The following is a 16,712-nucleotide window of genomic DNA, read 5'->3' as shown; positions in this document are numbered from 1 at the left end:
CCCATTTCACTCATGGGGAGAGTTGCCACCATAAAAATGATGGTCCTACCCAAAATCAACTATTTGTTTTCTATGATTCCTATGAAACCCCCCTCTACCTGGTTTAAATCGCTAGAATCACACATCTCCCGATTTCTCTGGAAAAATAAACCACCCCGGATCAGTTTAAAAACTTTACAGAAGCCGAAAGATAGAGGAGGATTAGACCTGCCTAACTTTCAACATTACTTCCTAGCTAATAGATTGCAATATGTCCTAAAATGGCTCAAACCTAGTCCACTAGATGACCTGTGGATAGACATAGAACAAACATTTTGTGACAATTTGGAAATTTCTGATCTTCCTTTTTTCAGCTTAAGTATAAAAAAGCAAAAGTGCTTTAAAAGTGTCAACATCAGCACTTCTCTGACAGCCTGGTGGGAATTTCTCAAAAAAACCAACTCCTCAATAATACCATGTAAACTCACACCCATCTGGAACAATCCTGATATTCTACTAAACAAAAATATGCTAAACTTTAACCAATGGATTAGCAAAGGAATTAAATACTTTGGACATATTATCCATAACAGAAACATTTTATCTTTTAATACACTCTCATCACAATATGAGATTAACAGCAACAGATTCTTAGAATATCAACAGCTCAAAACCGTAATACACACAAAATTCCCCCTTCACCGAACAGACCTGGAACTTCCTCCAATAGTAGCAGATTTTATGGACCTCTGTACCCCCAAATTACTTTCAAAAATATACAGATTAATGTTAAAAATAGATGACTCAAATTCCCTACCTACTTCAAAATGGGAGATAGATTTATCCATCAATCCTAGTCAACCATTTTGGCTACAAATATGTCTTAATGCCTTTAATATGACAGACAGCCCAAATTTACAACTCATACAATACAAAGTCCTCCATAGAACGCATTATACAGGACAAAGGATGTTCAAGATGGGTCTTAATCCCTCAGATATCTGCACACAGTGCACAGGTAACACAGCAGATGATTACTTACACATGGCTTTGTGCACCTGTCCAGAAGTTCTGGAATAAGGTTTGTGAGGATTTATCAACATGGGTTAGATGTAACATTCCTGCATGTCCAGAACTTTGTTTACTGGGTGACCTAAGTGACATTAATATAGACACTAACAAAGCACATATGGTCCAGTACAGAAATCTCCTGTTGGATCACATCAGTCTAGAGCAGGGATCTCCAACTCCGGTCCTCGTGAGCTACTGTCCTGCAGGTTTTGGATTCTACCGTGATGCAACACACCAGACTCAAATCACTGGACCATTAACAGGCTTGTGCAGAGGTGTGTTGTAGTAGGAGACATCTAAAACCTGCAGGACAGTAGCTCATGAGGACCGGAGTTGGAGACCCCTGGTCTAGAGACTGTATCGGCATCCATTAAACACCAATCAGTTAACTCTCAGTCTCCCTGGACCCCGCTGATTAGTCACATCACGTAGTGGGAAGGGGTGCTGGGGTCTAGTCGTTCTGTGGGGGTCGGGGGTGGGGCTGGCTGGGGGGCCTTGGGGGTCCATCGGCCCTGGCCGTTTCTCTGGGTCGATGGTCGGGGGGGCCATTGGGTAGGGGACGGTGTGGCTGACTGGATCCGGGGCCTTGGGGGGCCTGGGGGCTGGTGCTCACTGGGGGCGGGCCCGGGGGCGACCGGGGGTCCGGGGCGGTTGGGGGGCTGGCCTGGGGCTGGGCGGCCGGGTTGCTGTGGTGGGGGCCGGGCGGGGGGGTGCCCCGGGGTCTGGGGGCTGCCTCCCTCCAGCTCGGTGGGCCCTTCCTGGGCCTCGGGGGGGCTTGGTCGCCCTGGGCGTGCCATCGGGGTCGGGCTGATCCGATGCCGGGCAGGTACCCTTGGGATTACAATGTGTCCGTTGGGTCTAAGGGAGGGGTAGGGGAAAGGGGGGCGGCGGGGGTCCTGGTGGGCAGTGGGGGGGATTAGGGCTCATGGGGGTGGAGTCTGCTCTCCTTCTCGCTCTCTCCTCTCCCGCCGGGGGCTCCTTCGGGGGGATGGGGGCGCTGTGCCTTGGACCCGACCAGGATACGTGTGTGCAACCTGAGGCTCTCTGGTCCCCTGGTGTGGTGGCGTGGGCTGCCGGGGGTGGGTGGGCATCCGGGGCGCTCATGCGTTGGGCTCTTGGCTGGGCCGGGCCTTTGCCCCTCTTCCCTCGGGTGGTCTTGGGGAGGCGGGGGCGCCTACAGCGGCCAGCTGAGGAGTTGGCTGCCTGGGACGGGGATCTCTCTCCCAGTTGTGCCCCTCCCCGAGCCCCTCTCCTCCCCCGCCACCCCACATCATACACACTACACATAGGGCACTGTGGGGCGGGTGGAGGCGGTGGGTTTGTCTGAGGGGTCCCCATTGCGGGATCCCCCGGTGGACCCCTGCGACTGCCCGCCCCACTAGATTTTAATCACAACCTAGACATCAATATACATTTAGGGCCTCGGGGGGATGGGCACATGGGCTGTGGGTGGGCGGACAGGAGCCACCGAGGTGGCCCTTCCTCCATCCCCTCCCTTTGTGACCTCTCTCCCCCCGATTTTATTTACATGTTAGACACTACCACATTTAACAGTACTGCACTACACACATAACACACACTCAAACACACTGAGGGAGTCCTGAGGGGGTCCTGCTGCCTGGCAGCAGTGGGAGATGAATGGGTAAGGGTTGGAGTAGAGAGGGTTTTTTTTTTTTTTTTTTTTTTTGGGAGTGGGGGCCTGTGGACATGTTCTTGTCCCTGGGGTGCCTAGCCTTGGTGTTGGGTTGGCGTGGCCCACGGTGGTTTTGCCTGGGGCGGTCGGGCCCCGTCGGGTTCCTGGGTGGGGCTTTGCTGGGGGGAATGGGTGGCCCTTGGGCCTGTGGGGCACCTGCCCTCCATGCGGCCCGCGCCGCAGCGCCCGGCGCCCTCTGGGCCTGCTCGCCATCGCCCTGGGCTGCCCGGTGCCCCTGCCCCGTCGCGCCGGGGGTTCCGGTCTGGGGGCCCCTCTGCTCTGGTCCGGGTGGGCCGCTGCTCTGTCTGCTTTGGCTGTCCCGGGCTTGGTACTCTGTGGACCTGCTTGGCCTTTGGGGCCTCGGGCTCCCCCCGTCCCCCGCTGATGCTTCGGGGTGCGGCGTGATCGCGGCCCCCTTGCGGGTACACATTTCCTCCTTGTTGCATGGCCACACATGCATGTTAACACGTGCATGCTCACAAACGTGCTCGTCTCTCCATCCGCTTCTCACTAGATGTAGCTGATGTTTGTGTGTTGGTACGTTTATCTGCAGGTACGTTTGATGACTATTGTAATTTTTTATATCATCCACATCCTATCTTTCTTTCGGTATCATGTAGTACTGTGGTAGTTTATATTGTTGTTTTTTTTTTTGTGATATGTTCTGGGCAGCATAGACAACTGTTATTTCCACATTTTAATCCTGTCCTTTTCTCCCTTTTTTTTCTCTCTCTCTTCCTCTATCTCCCTGTCAGGTTTGGCACTGACATATAAGACTAAAGAAAATAAGATTACAATAAAAATAATAAAAATATCAAGGGCAGCCATGTATATAACATGTCTCCTTTGGTAGAGCAAATCTGTCAAGCAAAATATGGCACACAGACCACCTTTTTGTATGTTAGGATGCTGGACAGGACAGGGTAAAAAAAAAAAAAAAAAAAAAAAAAAAAGAAAGGACATCCAGCAAAGCTTCAGCTATGTGCTCCCCAGTGTGGTCCTGGGGAAAGTAGCTGGTCTGAAGACAGGCACTTTTCATTTCCCACTTATCCACGAAGTGAACTGTAACAGTCATATACGGCTCGCAGGTCCTGCTTGTCCACATGTCAGTAGCCAGAGCAAAGTGTCGTATTTTCGAGAGCTGGGCAGCCACACTTTCTTTCCCTTCTGTATACTTTGAGGTAGAACTTCTCTTGCGACATAATTTCGACTGGGTAGCTGGTATCTGGGGTCAACAGTTTTTAGCAACTGTATGAAGCCGGATTGCTCGACAGTTGCAACGGGGACCATGTCTTTGGCGATGTGACATGCCACGGCCCTCGTAATGTTGCACCACCTGCTGCTTTTCCACTCGTAAGGGACCGAACTCGTCAGCGAGTTCAGCAGAGTGGTCTGTTTCGGGACAGATGGCTTAGGAGACTTTACTGTTTGACTTGCAGCACACAGTTTAACACACTCTTTGTACTGTTCTTTGTGGCGCTGTTGTAAATGGTGGAAGAGGTTACTTGTACTCCAACTTTTGGTTGGGACATTTTTCCCACACTCTCTGCAAAACACATTTTTCTGCTGTTCATCAGATACTAAGAATTCAAACCACTTCCATATTAGTGAGCCGTTATTCTTCTTTTTACCAACCAGTTCTTTGTTGAATTTTCCCCCATTTGAATCCGTGGCCATGATGTGACGCTGTCGCTGCAGTAGGCTACACACATTTCTGTCTCACGTGGTGTGTGCGGGGCGGGTCTTGCTGGTCCACGGAGGCCGGAAGGGTGAAGTTGTGTGAGAGGCAGACATGGGAAGGAAAATAATGGGAAAACGGCAGCTCAAAACAAGCTATCTCGATACAAACGACATTCCCTTATTCTATATTGCGTGTGGAAAAAGTCTTGATACATTAGAAAATCTCGGGATATCGCCCAGCCCTAGCTTCAGGTTTATTGTGGTGGTGTTTGTTTATGTTTGGGATGGCACAGGTGTTGAGGAAAGTGCATATAGGCGTGAAGATGACAGTGCATGGAGTGCACTCTCACCTCCACGCCTATATAAACTCATCCTGTCATAACCTCGGGGCCATTAAAACTAATTAAAACTAACTGAATTTGAAAATAAAAAGTCAAAACGAAATAAAAACTAAAACTAATAAAAAATCCAAAACTATTATAACCTTGGTCTGGACATACAGAAATTCTCTATCCACTGGGAACAACCTTTTTCCACCAGTCATCAGCTTTGTTCACTCATACGACAATGTTTAATAAGTTAGGCCTGGTACACACCAGTGGTGTTTTTGGCAGGCATTTCAGTTTTAGTCTTAGTTTTAGTCGTCATGACGAAAATGCTTATTAGGTTTAGTCACGTTTTAGTCATGTCTAAGATTGATTGTTTTAGTCTAGTCTTAGTCGACGAAAACTCAAAAAGGTTTTAGTCTAGTTTTAGTCAAATAAAAAAAAGTATTAGTTTTTAACGAATTAATTTAGGTCAATAATACATATTAAAAAAGTGGAATCAAGGTTGACTGGTTATAACAAGTATTGCAATTCATAAAACAAGTTGACCAAAATGCTTTTGCATAATAACCAGATCCTTTACCAGACTGATAGCTTTAGCCGAGACTTCAGCTGATCAACAGGAATGTAATGCTGCCATGCTATACTTAACTACTGTTGGTTAGAAACCTTTTATTTCTATATTTCACCTTTTTTCATGAATTGATGCCATTCTTCATCAATCTAAAATGTCACACAACAAAATAGCTGATCATTAAGTTCAACATATAGCAACACATTGTGAGCTTTTTGTTTGGTTATTTTCATCAATAATTGCAAAATTAAAAGGAATAGTTTTAGACTTAGAAGGTTTCCCAGCCAACAGCAAATACTGTAATCAATTACTCCTAAAAAGCAAAGAGCAACAACATCCTTACTTTGGTAACTGTGGCTTTATTTCTGAGAATTTTCTGAAGTGCAATACTACACCTGAGCATACACATGCCCAAAATATGAGCAAAGGATGAGGAAACACATATGCTCAACTTGACCTGGTCTGCCAATGAAATTATGATGGATTATAGTTAAAATATGTCCAGCTTCCACCAAACCCCTTTGTCAACACTGCTGTCATGATTCATCTATGTGTTATGGGATGTGTCTAACTGCTGTGTGTTGTTCAGCCAGCTCAGTGCGTGTGTGAGCGTGAGTGAACGTGCACACGGAGGGACACATAGGGAGTGACGAGAGCGGAGAAGTGGTGAAAAAAAGTATGAACGAGGTCTTGTAATAAAGCCGTTTCTCAGCGCAACCGCTGCCTTCCTTTCCTTGTGTTTCACCCCGTTAACAAGTGTAGAGAGCATAGGGAGTTAACCCCAAAGTGAATGCTACTTCGGCCCTGGAGAAGAAAGCTCTCCTCCGTGTCTTCTGACCACAGTCAGAAGAGGAAAACGGGAAAGGTTAACATATGAATGAATAAACTGCTTGTTTGTGTGCGCTGCACGTCTGGTTGTGGGCGTGGCCAAGGTGCAGCAGCATTTGCTGACTGACAGATTGCTTTTACAATAGGCAGAAATGTCGTACATTTTTAATGTACGACAATCAGCCCTTGAACATTTTTATCTCATTAACGAATTCTCACAAACATCTCATTATGGTTTCATCATCAGAGAGCCATTTTTAGCTCATCACCGTCTTGTTATCATGAAAAAAAGGTTCATCAACGAAATAAATTCGTCATTGTCATCGTTGATGAAAACAACACTGGTACACACATAAAGATCATCGGGCTGTTTTTGTCCCAATTTTGCTAAAGTAACATATCACTGTCGCAGATGGTGGCGTCACATCAGTCCCTGACTCGTGCAAATGCAAAATGAAACAGTTCCCCTGGGTAAGGGCAGTTCATAGAACTAAATTTGAGGTGGACAGTTCTTAGAATTGCGTTCTTAGAACTACTCTGTCTGAATGCCCCTTTTGAAGAAGCTCTGAGGAGAAGAGGTGGGGATTTTTCTGCTGCATGGTCTTGAAATCTAACTTTTATCTTCTTTTTTTTTCAGTGTTCCCTGCAGATGTGCAGCAGCTGTTGGTGATTACAGAGGGGGCTCCTTTAATGGATTCTGGACAAGCAGGAACAAGAGGAACTATGGCCCAGTCAGGATGGAGAGCTGTTGATGATGGGCTGGTGGAGAGTGTCACCAGTTTACCAATGATGATGGCTCCTCTGAAGAGTGAGGATGATGATGATGATGATGATAAAGAACTTCAACTTTGGTTATATTCAGCCCATCTTCATCAAACCCAAACTGAAGGCAACACAGAGGTAGAAGCTCCAACCAACAGCCCAGCTAAATGGATTAAATCAGAAACTGAAGCAGAGGACTATGGAGGACCAGAACTAACCAGTAACCCAGATCCAAACATTTATTTACAACCAAATAGTGACAGAAAGACTTCAGACTCTTCTGAGATGAAACATTTATCACATTTTGGACCTAAAATGGAAGATGATGATAAAGACTGGAATGACAACAGGGGACATGGGTCAGGTGTAAACAGTGATGTGGAGTGTAACGCTACCAAAAAATCCCTCAGCTGCTCTGAATGTGGTAAAGAGTTTCACTACCAGAAATCTCTCCAGAGACACCTAACACACCATTCAGGAAAAAGGTCTTTGAGCTGTTTGAACAGTAAGAAACACTTTAAAATGACAGAAAATGGAAATATCCAGAAAAGAGTCCACACAGAGAAAAAAACATTTGGGTGTGATGTTTGTGGTAATATCTTAAGTTGTAAAAACAACCTTAGGATACACATGAGAGTCCACACAGGAGAGAAACCATTCAGCTGTGATGAATGTGGACATAGATTTAGTCAAAAGTCAAGCTTAAACAAACACATGAGAGTCCACACTGGAGAGAGACCATTCAGCTGTGTTGAATGTGGACATCGATTTAGTGAAAAGTCACACTTAAACCGACACATGAGAATCCACACAGGAGACAGACCATTCAGCTGTGATGAATGTGGACATAGATTTAGTCAAAAGTCAAGCTTAAACAAACACATGAGAGTCCACACTGGAGAGAGACCATTCAGCTGTGATGAATGTGGACATAGATTTAGTGAAAAGTCACACTTAAACCAACACATGAGAGTCCACACAGGAGAGAAGCCATTCAGCTGTGATGACTGTGGACGTAGATTTAGTGAAAAGTCAAGTTTAAACAAACACATGAGAGTCCATACAGGAGAGAAACCATTCAGCTGTAGTGAATGTGGACATAGATTTAGTCAAAAGTCACACCTAAACCAACACATGAGAATTCACACAGGAGACAGACCATTCAGCTGTGATGATTGTGGACACAGATTTAGTGAAAAGTCACACTTAAACCGACACATGAGAATTCACACAGGAGACAAACCATTCAGCTGTGATGAATGTGTACATAGATTTTGTGACAAGTCAAGCTTAATCCAACACATGAGAGTTCACACAGGAGACAAACCATTCAGCTGTGATGAATGTGGATATAGATTTAGTCAAAAGTCAAGCTTAAACCAACACCTGAGAGTCCACACTGGAGACAAACCATTCAGCTGTGATGAATGTGGACATAGATTTAGTCGAAGGTCAAGCTTAATCCAACACATGAGAGTCCACACAGAAGACAGACCATTCAGCTGTGGTGAATGTGGACATAGATTTAGTCGAAGGTCAAGCTTAAACCAGCACATGAGAGTCCACACAGGAGACAAACCATTCATCTGTGGTGAATGTGGACATAGATTTAGTCAAAAGTCAAGTTTAGACAAACACATGAGAGTCCACAAAAGAGAAAAACCATTCAGCTGTGATGAATGTGGTCAAAGATTTAGTCGAAAGATACACTTAAACCAACACATGAGAATCCACACAGGACAGACACCATTTCCCTGTGAGGTTTGTGGTGAATTATTTAGGTGGCGTTGCTCTTTAAAACAACACATGCGTGTCCACATAAAATAGAAGAGGCATAGTTGCAGGATTTTGTTGCAAATCTGTAAACTCTGTTTACAGTGTAGAAATGTGCTGGTTAGAAGAACTTCAGGAGGGTATTTTCTATGAACGAATGAATGAATGAATGAAACTTCGTCATTGCAACAGCTGCAACTAATTTTTTGCCAGTACAAATCCGTCCAAGGGTAGACAAGAACAACATATAAACATAAACAGGATCAGGCAGACTGCTGCGCTGAGCAGCGTGCCACTTTCACAGATGGAAAAGATAACACAAACTTTCATTTGGATAATTAGTTAACTCAGACTGACACACGCATCAGAACCAGTTCTACAGAGTTTCCTGTCTGGACTGATCCAAAGCTAGACTCTTCATCTTGTGCCATACCACCAGCCGAGCCGCCTGATCCAAACCTTCGGACCACAACGTGGCAAATTCTCTTGTAGTCTTGGGAGTCCACTGGGATTTAAACCACCTGGATCAACTTCCTAATGTGCCCGAGAGAGTCACCACAACGGTCGCAAGTCTGCTCGATCCAAACAAAACCGGACGAGTCCTGCTTGGATCAATTATCTGCTTGTCTGCTCAAGGGATGGTTGGTGCATCGCCCCAATTTGGTCTTAGTGAATTTTTTTTTTCTTTTTAGGATTCAGAGATTCTTTTCCAGTTTTCTTAAACATTAGTTTAACACCACAGGTTAATCAACTTTTGTTTCATTTCTTGCACACATTTTATTCATTGTGACACATTACATTGGCCTTGAAATAAGCGTCTGGTTTGAAAACCATAGTCTGCAATTTCACCTCTGTAAATATTTCCTTTGACATTCATGCATGATTAGACTAGTAAAATATTTCATATTGATCCTAAACTGGTATAATTTGTGAATCTCCTCATTTGAGTCATCCTATGGGTCCTTTCGAATTAAGAATTCACGCTATTAGCGTCCTGAGACTGATTGATGACTGATTGATTTGACTAGCTCGAATTAATGAATTTATTCAGTTAATTAATTTAGTACTTTAAACTTTGGGGGCGGCGTGGCTCAGCAAGGTAGAGCGGTCCTCTTGTAACCCGAGGGTTGCCGGTTCGATCCTCGGCCAAGTTGAGTTCATGTCGAGGTTTCCTTGGGCAAGACCCCTAATTGCTCCTGATGGGTCGTGGTTGAGCGCCTTGCATGGCAGCTTCCGCCATCAGTGTGTGAATGGGTGAATGTAATGTATGATGTAAAGCGCTTTGGGTATCATCCCAGGTACAGTAAAGCGCTATATAAATACGGACCATTTACCATTTTTACCATTTACTTTAATGGTGTCTGCACTGCCATTAGATCAGTATTTGAGCCCTCTAGTGTGGTGGTGCCTGAAGTATAATAAATATTTTGACTAATAATTCATCATTTTATGTAATTATTAAAATTAATAATTTTTATTAAGCTTTTTTATTGTTTAATGACACTAAATCACTACATATATTTTATGGTGCCCCGTGTGAGGCATTCTCAAACACCTTTTAATGGTTCAAAGGGAAATTCACTTTTGCATATAATTTTCCATAAATGAACACGCAAGCCACCATGTGCACGTCGGCATGAATGAGGGCAATGTTGCCTGTTGCTTAGCTGGAGGATGGCAGCGATTTTCGCCTCATCGCGCAAATTCCATAGAAAATGAATTGAGAAGGAGCGACGTCGCCTCCCGCGTGTTCAGCCCTTAACTGGCGAGGTGTTTACACCTGAATAAAACTAAAGCAGTCAGGGCTGTGGGAGGAGTCTGCAGCAGAGCGCTGCAGTGCCAGCAGTGCTCGATTTGCAACTGAAAACAACACAAGAGGAAAACTGCAAAGGACAAAAATAATCAGACCATCTCATTAATTTTATTGTTGAAAACCCAGATCGTAATTGTGATTAAAATTCGATTAATCGCCCAGCCCTAGTTTTTAGGCACTTTAGAAGGCTGCAGGAAAACTGTGGAAGCACGGTTACCTCCGGCTTAGTAGGGGCGTCCTTTCGTTCCAACCTCGACGACCTCTGAAGTTATAGACAATAGAATGAAGCTAAACTTCTTTCTGCTGCTTAATGTTGTTTGAATATTGCATGCAAAAGTGGCGTTTTACTTTTATTTTATGGCCTTGGTGGACAACGCTGTTGCGCATTCCAATACAGTTAATCCGCGCTGTGTTTAAGAAGAACTTTACCTGCAAAATTCCAGGAAGTATTCTTAAAGCTGACCCTCACTTGGCAAGACTAGCGTAGCTAACTGGCCTAGCCCACAGGCTTGCCGACACTCAGGAGCGGACGAGTTAGAGGTAATTAATCTCTGCAGCATATTCCTCTGCAGCTGATTTTCTCAAAGTTAAACAAATCGTGAATTCTGTAATTCCTGGGACACTCAAGTATTTAGGAGGGAAATTTAAATCTGAGATTGTGACTTTAAGAACAGTTTTGAAGCTAACTCAGGTTTCTGCACTTTAGAAGTGCTGTGAACTAAGCCAAACAATTACAACTGCTTTGATCTCTGCAGCATTTCACGTAGCCTGATAGAAACGCCTGTTTGTTTGTTTGTTTGTTTGCAAGTTTATTTTCACTGCAAGAATGTGAGTTAGATCCTGAAGAGTCGTTGTGTTGTTTCTATGTTCTCCAGAACAGAGAGGAGATTTGCCTCAATTTTCAAGGGAAGTTTTCATGCTGTTCTGTTGTGATCTAAATCATCAAGACGAATTGTGTGCTTAGATTAACATTCCTAGAGAAAGCTGTCGCGCTTCTCCTGCTGTACTGTGATATAAGTTGCTTTGGTTTGAACAGAAGTTAACTTGTAACTTTGTAACCTTGTAACTGCAAGGAAAGCGATTCTCCACGCGCTGCTGGCATATCCGTGGGGTCCTTTCACGTTCACCACCACTGACAAAGACACCGCCATTTTCAGGCCTCATGTCTGCCCCCCTGTTGAGTTACAGTCATCTGTTTGCTGTTTGGTTAATTGCTTTGAGAAGTGAAATGTTATTTTGGAGTCTGAATGCCAGTTAAATGTTTACTAGTAATGATACTGATCATTAACATTGTTCTTCCCTGAATAATTGTTTAATGTTTGTTTAATAATTTTTTTGAAGAAAAATTTGATTATGACTTTCCTGTATTTGTAACATCTGTAACATCTGAGAAACCTTGTTTAAATTTAATTTGAAATTCTGTAAGTAAATACCAGTCAGATATTCTTAACAGGAACTGATCCTCAGGTATGCTATACATGAATTAATTAAATTAAACAGTTAAGACTTAATCAGACAAACAGAATTCTTTTACTCATTTTCCCAAATTTTATCTATCTTTTGGAAGTGGTTTACAGCTACTAGTGCTTTACCACCTTTTCCCAAAGAGATAATTTTGTGAATTTTTATAGCTTTCTTTTATTATCTAATTAGGGAAAATAGATACAGACCATGAATCACTCTCAAGCTAATTAACCAAACCAACTCTAAAACCACTGTTGTGTAGAACAACATGGCTTCCCCTATAAAATCTGAAACAACTAGCTGTGGAGGTGGATTTGAATTGGTAGAGAACACGCTTACTGATTTAACGTAAAAGATATTACCTGGTTATGCTGATAAAATCCTAGCAACTAAACCCAAGGATCTTGAGCCTGTCATGTCTGACCTGATCACTGAGGCGGATCAGAAAAGACCCAAAGACACCGCTCTGACCAAAACTTTAGGATGCTTGTCTGTTGTTTTCTTCTCGCTTTCAAACACACACACCAAACACTGGAGCAAAAAGACCTGAGACTCAAGGCTAAAGTGCAGAAAGTCGCACAGCTCCAGGTAGATAACGAGTCTCTCCAGCACAAGTTTGAAGTCCTTAGAAAGCTGTCAGTCAGAACGATGCCCCGCATCACTGGACTGACAGATCAGATTAATGCCACCAAGAAAGAGACTCTTGAACTTACACCAAAGAACCAAAACCTTGAACAGTCACTTCAGGACTGCAGACTGGAACTGTCAACCACGCAAGCTAAGCTGAAACAGGAAGAACAGATTTGTAAAGAATAGACTCATTCCCTTTCAGAAGCTCTGTGTAAAATGCAGGACCTGAAATTTTATATTTCTGCTTATGAAAGACATCTTGATTCAAAGCAGAAACAAATTAATTTGTTACAGAAACGACTGACTGAAACCGCAGGTAAACTAGATTTGGTTTCCAGAGAAAAGGAACACTTATCAAAGATGCTGATAAGTGTCAGAAAGGAGCTGCACCAGCTCCTCCAGACTGAACAGAAAACAGAGATCTATGACATTTTCAGTGAGTGTAAAAAGGATCTTTCAGTGACAGGAAATCTCAAGAGTTATCCGAGTTCTCCTTTTTTTTCTGTTGCCCAAAGTTTTTCTTCAGGTCCCCAGACACTTCCTGATCCAGGTGGGACAAACCAGACTGGCGATCCTTCAGGAACCCACATCCAGCAGGTTCCCACTGATAAGGATCTTTTCAAACTTGCTCACAACATAGCAAGGTTTGATCCTACGCCTGGCAGCTCGCTTGACATCCAAGCTTATCTGAGTGACATCAACTTTTACCTGGAAAGGTACCTGCATGCTTCTGTTAGTGACAGAATCTATCTGATTAGACTAACAGCAAGCTGTGATGTCATTAAGTTTATTGAACGTCAAACAGATGATGTCCAAAATAATTACTTTCTCCTCTGTTAAGCTTTGGAGCAGGAATTTTCAGCAGACTCATCCCAGTCGAGCCTAGCAGTGGCCATGGCAACCAAGCAAGGACGTAAGGAGTCACCTCAGATGTACTATTATCGACTCTTTACAGCCTATTTTGGGAAAAACAACTACCCTGAGATGTAAGATGTGAATTTCTTATCACTCTTCATCCAGAACTTACACCCTGTTGTCAGTCAACACTTGCGTATCCTGGCAAATCCCCACACTTCTACCATTCAGCAACTGCGTAAATGGGCTAATTTAGGTTTTCAGAAACATCTTCAGACTAAACACCGTGGACCTGACACTGTGTTCGCCCTGACTGATGAACTGTCATCTAACGAGCTGAATCACCTCCCTCACGAGAGACATGGTGATTTAAAGTTTAATCGGGTTGGTAAAAAACAACCTTATCCACCAGATGAACACACAGCCTGGGACAGCTACAGACGTTCTTAGAGCTAACAACCTCAGCTAATCAGTGTGAACTAGGTCTTAAAGAAAATTTAGCAAGAATTTTCTCCCTAGTTAAAATTCAACTTCAACTCTGTTCATTTCATCTTATAAATATGTGCCTCTTTTGTCTTCTTAGTCGCGCCCATGCTAGCTGCGAAGTGGGGGACACGATTTGAGCTAAATTCTACTGTAAGTAAAGCAAAAGTTAAATCACGGATTAACTCTGCTCAGATTCAGTAGTAATAAAGCTCCATGCACACATGCTGATTTATGACCTGACTTGTCAGAGGGTCCAGACCCTTTTACCACATCTTAGTAGAAGTTAAGATCTCACACTTTCTGTTTCTGTGTTAAAAATTTAGTTTTAATGTCCTTAACTTTACTTAAAGCTAAGTACATCACCACTAACTAAGATTTCTTTGTTTTGTTGTGAGACTAGTACATAATTTTATTCCTTTTTCTCTTTTAAGGTTTACCAACTCAGACCTTAGAACTTTTAGCTCTGAACACTATGTAAACAGTCACTTAGCAATCTACTAGTACTAATTTACTTTATACATTTAACCCAGAGTTATACACACTCTTTTATCTAAGTAGTAGATAGCTTTTTATTTGTTTATTTGACACCAACCATTCCCTTCAAAGCAGAATGGACAGGAAGAAACAACTTTCCTTTGCCGTGGAATCCTTCATCGAGTAATTCAGATTCTGATTGTCATCATTTCTGAATTAAGTGGGGGAATGTGGGGGATTTGCCTGACAAAAAAATAAAGATTGGAACTTTTGTTTAATCCTGACTGAATTAAACATTAGATGGATTTTCCTCCTTACAAACAGGACATTTTCTCCTCCTAGTGAAAATGAGGGAGGCTGACTGGTAAAACCCAGGACTCAGAGATTTATGACTTGGTTTCCCACTCCACAGGTCAACTCTGACTTGAGAAGGAGTGGAAGTTTAAGTTATATCAAAGGATATCTACCAGGATTTACCTCACAAAGAACTAAATACTTGATGGATTTCAGACAGAACTCTTCACCTGAGAACATTGTCTACTTTGAAGCTGTTTCCTTCTAAACTTGTGTTTTTCTTCAACTGATAAGCAACCCCCTTTAACAGGCAATCTTTACTGGAAACAGACCATCCAGACACACCAGAAATGTTTATTCTTGACATACTTAGAGGTAATAAAACATATAAGGTCTTCTATGTGTCCCAGCACGGTGAGGACAAAGATTTTGTATGAAGAGTAAAGATCCTGTCTTTATCATTTCAAAGCAATTTTCATTTATATGTTTTTATTTTGATAGTCATTATCATTTTGTTCAAGGTTTAATCCACATCTTGATTAATTTGATCTGAAACTTTATTAACATGTGTTCATCTTTTTAAGGTTTCACCTTCTTACTATTTTTATTGTGATTATTGTCCTTTACAATGTGTCATTGATACTTTTAATATTTCACTTAAGGCTTTAATAACTTGGACATACAGATATATTCACAAAATTTTTAGTTTGATACTCTTTACAAAGTGATCAGGGTTTAGCACTGAACCAGCCCATGTTTGGTATCTGATCTGACCACCAATCTTTGAACTTTAACTTGGATAACTGGTTAACTCAGGCTGACACACGCGTCAAAACCAGTTCTACAGAGTTTCCTGTCTGGACTGATCCAAAGTTGGACTATTGATATTGTGCCATACCACCAGCCAAGCCACGGAAGAGTCCGCATCAGCAGAGCTGCCTGATCCAAACCTTCGGACCACGACGTGACAAATCCTCTGGTCGTCTTGGGAGTCCACCGGGATTTAAACCACCTGGATCAACTTCCTAATGTGCCCGAGATAGTCACAACAACGGTCGCAAGTCGGCTCGATCCAAACAAAACCGGACGAGTCCTGTTTGGATCAATTATCTGCTTGTCTGCTCAAGGGATGGTTGGTGCATCGCCCCAATTTGGTCTTAGTAAAGTAGTTTTACATCCTAGTTAAACCTCCAACCTAAACAGATGAGGTTTTTTTTTTTTTTCTTTTTAGGATTCAGAGATTCTTTTCCAGTTTTCTTAAACATTAGTTTAACACCACAGGTTAATTAACTTTTGTTTTATTTCTTGCACACATTTTATTCATTTTGACAGATTACATTGGCCTTGAAATAAGCGTCTGGTTTGAACACCATATTCTGCATTTCACAATGTTTGATTCCTTTTCCCATTTAAATCCTCTGTAAATATTTCCTTTGACATTTATGCATGATTAGACTAGTAAAATATTTCATATTGATCCTAAACTGGTCTAATTTGTGAATCTCCTCATTTGAGTCATGCTATGGGTCCCTTCGAATTAAGAATTCACGTTATTAGCATCCTGAGACTGGTTGATTTATAACTGATTTGACTAGCTCGAATTAATTAATTTATTCAATTAATTAATTCAATACTCTAAAGGTGTCCACACTGCCATTAGATTAGTCTTAGAGCCCTCTAGTGTTGTGGTGCCCGAGGTATAATCAATATTTTGACTAACAAGTCATAATTTTATGTAATTATTAAAATTTATCTTTTTTATTAAACATTTTTAATGTTTAATTGCTGTAATAGGAGAAAAGTTACCAAGAGTCAAGTATGAGTAAAATTATATAAAGTTTTATTACAGGAGAAGTATAGAATACAGAATTACTTGAAAGTTGAGAGCCGTCGGCCGACTTACTAGAAAGTCAGCAGAGAACTCTGGCTTGCTGCATCAAAGGTAAACCGTTTTATTCAAGCCAACTCTAGCAGAAGGCCAGTCTCTATCAAAGAAAAGGAGACTGGAAG

The 16,712-nt window shown here is 42.6% G+C and overlaps 1 protein-coding gene across 3 annotated transcripts in view; it reads left to right on the top strand.

Annotated features, from left to right (window-relative positions):
* The window catches only part of LOC121639862 (zinc finger protein 260-like), a 45,154-nt gene that overhangs the window by 12,364 nt on the left and 16,078 nt on the right, over positions 1-16,712 (top strand). Inside the window, exon 2 of one of the 3 annotated variants that reach the window (XM_041985430.1) lies at positions 6,789-6,946. In XM_041985430.1, coding sequence (XP_041841364.1) covers positions 6,789-6,946 — 158 coding nt within the window. Of the gene's footprint in view, positions 1-6,788; positions 9,355-16,712 lie in introns of those variants that run through there. The other 2 variants (XM_041985428.1, XM_041985429.1) reach the window with 2 other exon arrangements.

Source organism: Melanotaenia boesemani, chromosome 5 (genome assembly GCF_017639745.1).
Source record: "Melanotaenia boesemani isolate fMelBoe1 chromosome 5, fMelBoe1.pri, whole genome shotgun sequence".
NCBI classification, from domain to species: Eukaryota; Metazoa; Chordata; class Actinopteri; order Atheriniformes; family Melanotaeniidae; genus Melanotaenia; species Melanotaenia boesemani.
The sequence above is the reverse complement of the archived record's forward strand: the minus strand, read 5'-3'. Positions and strand labels throughout refer to the sequence as shown.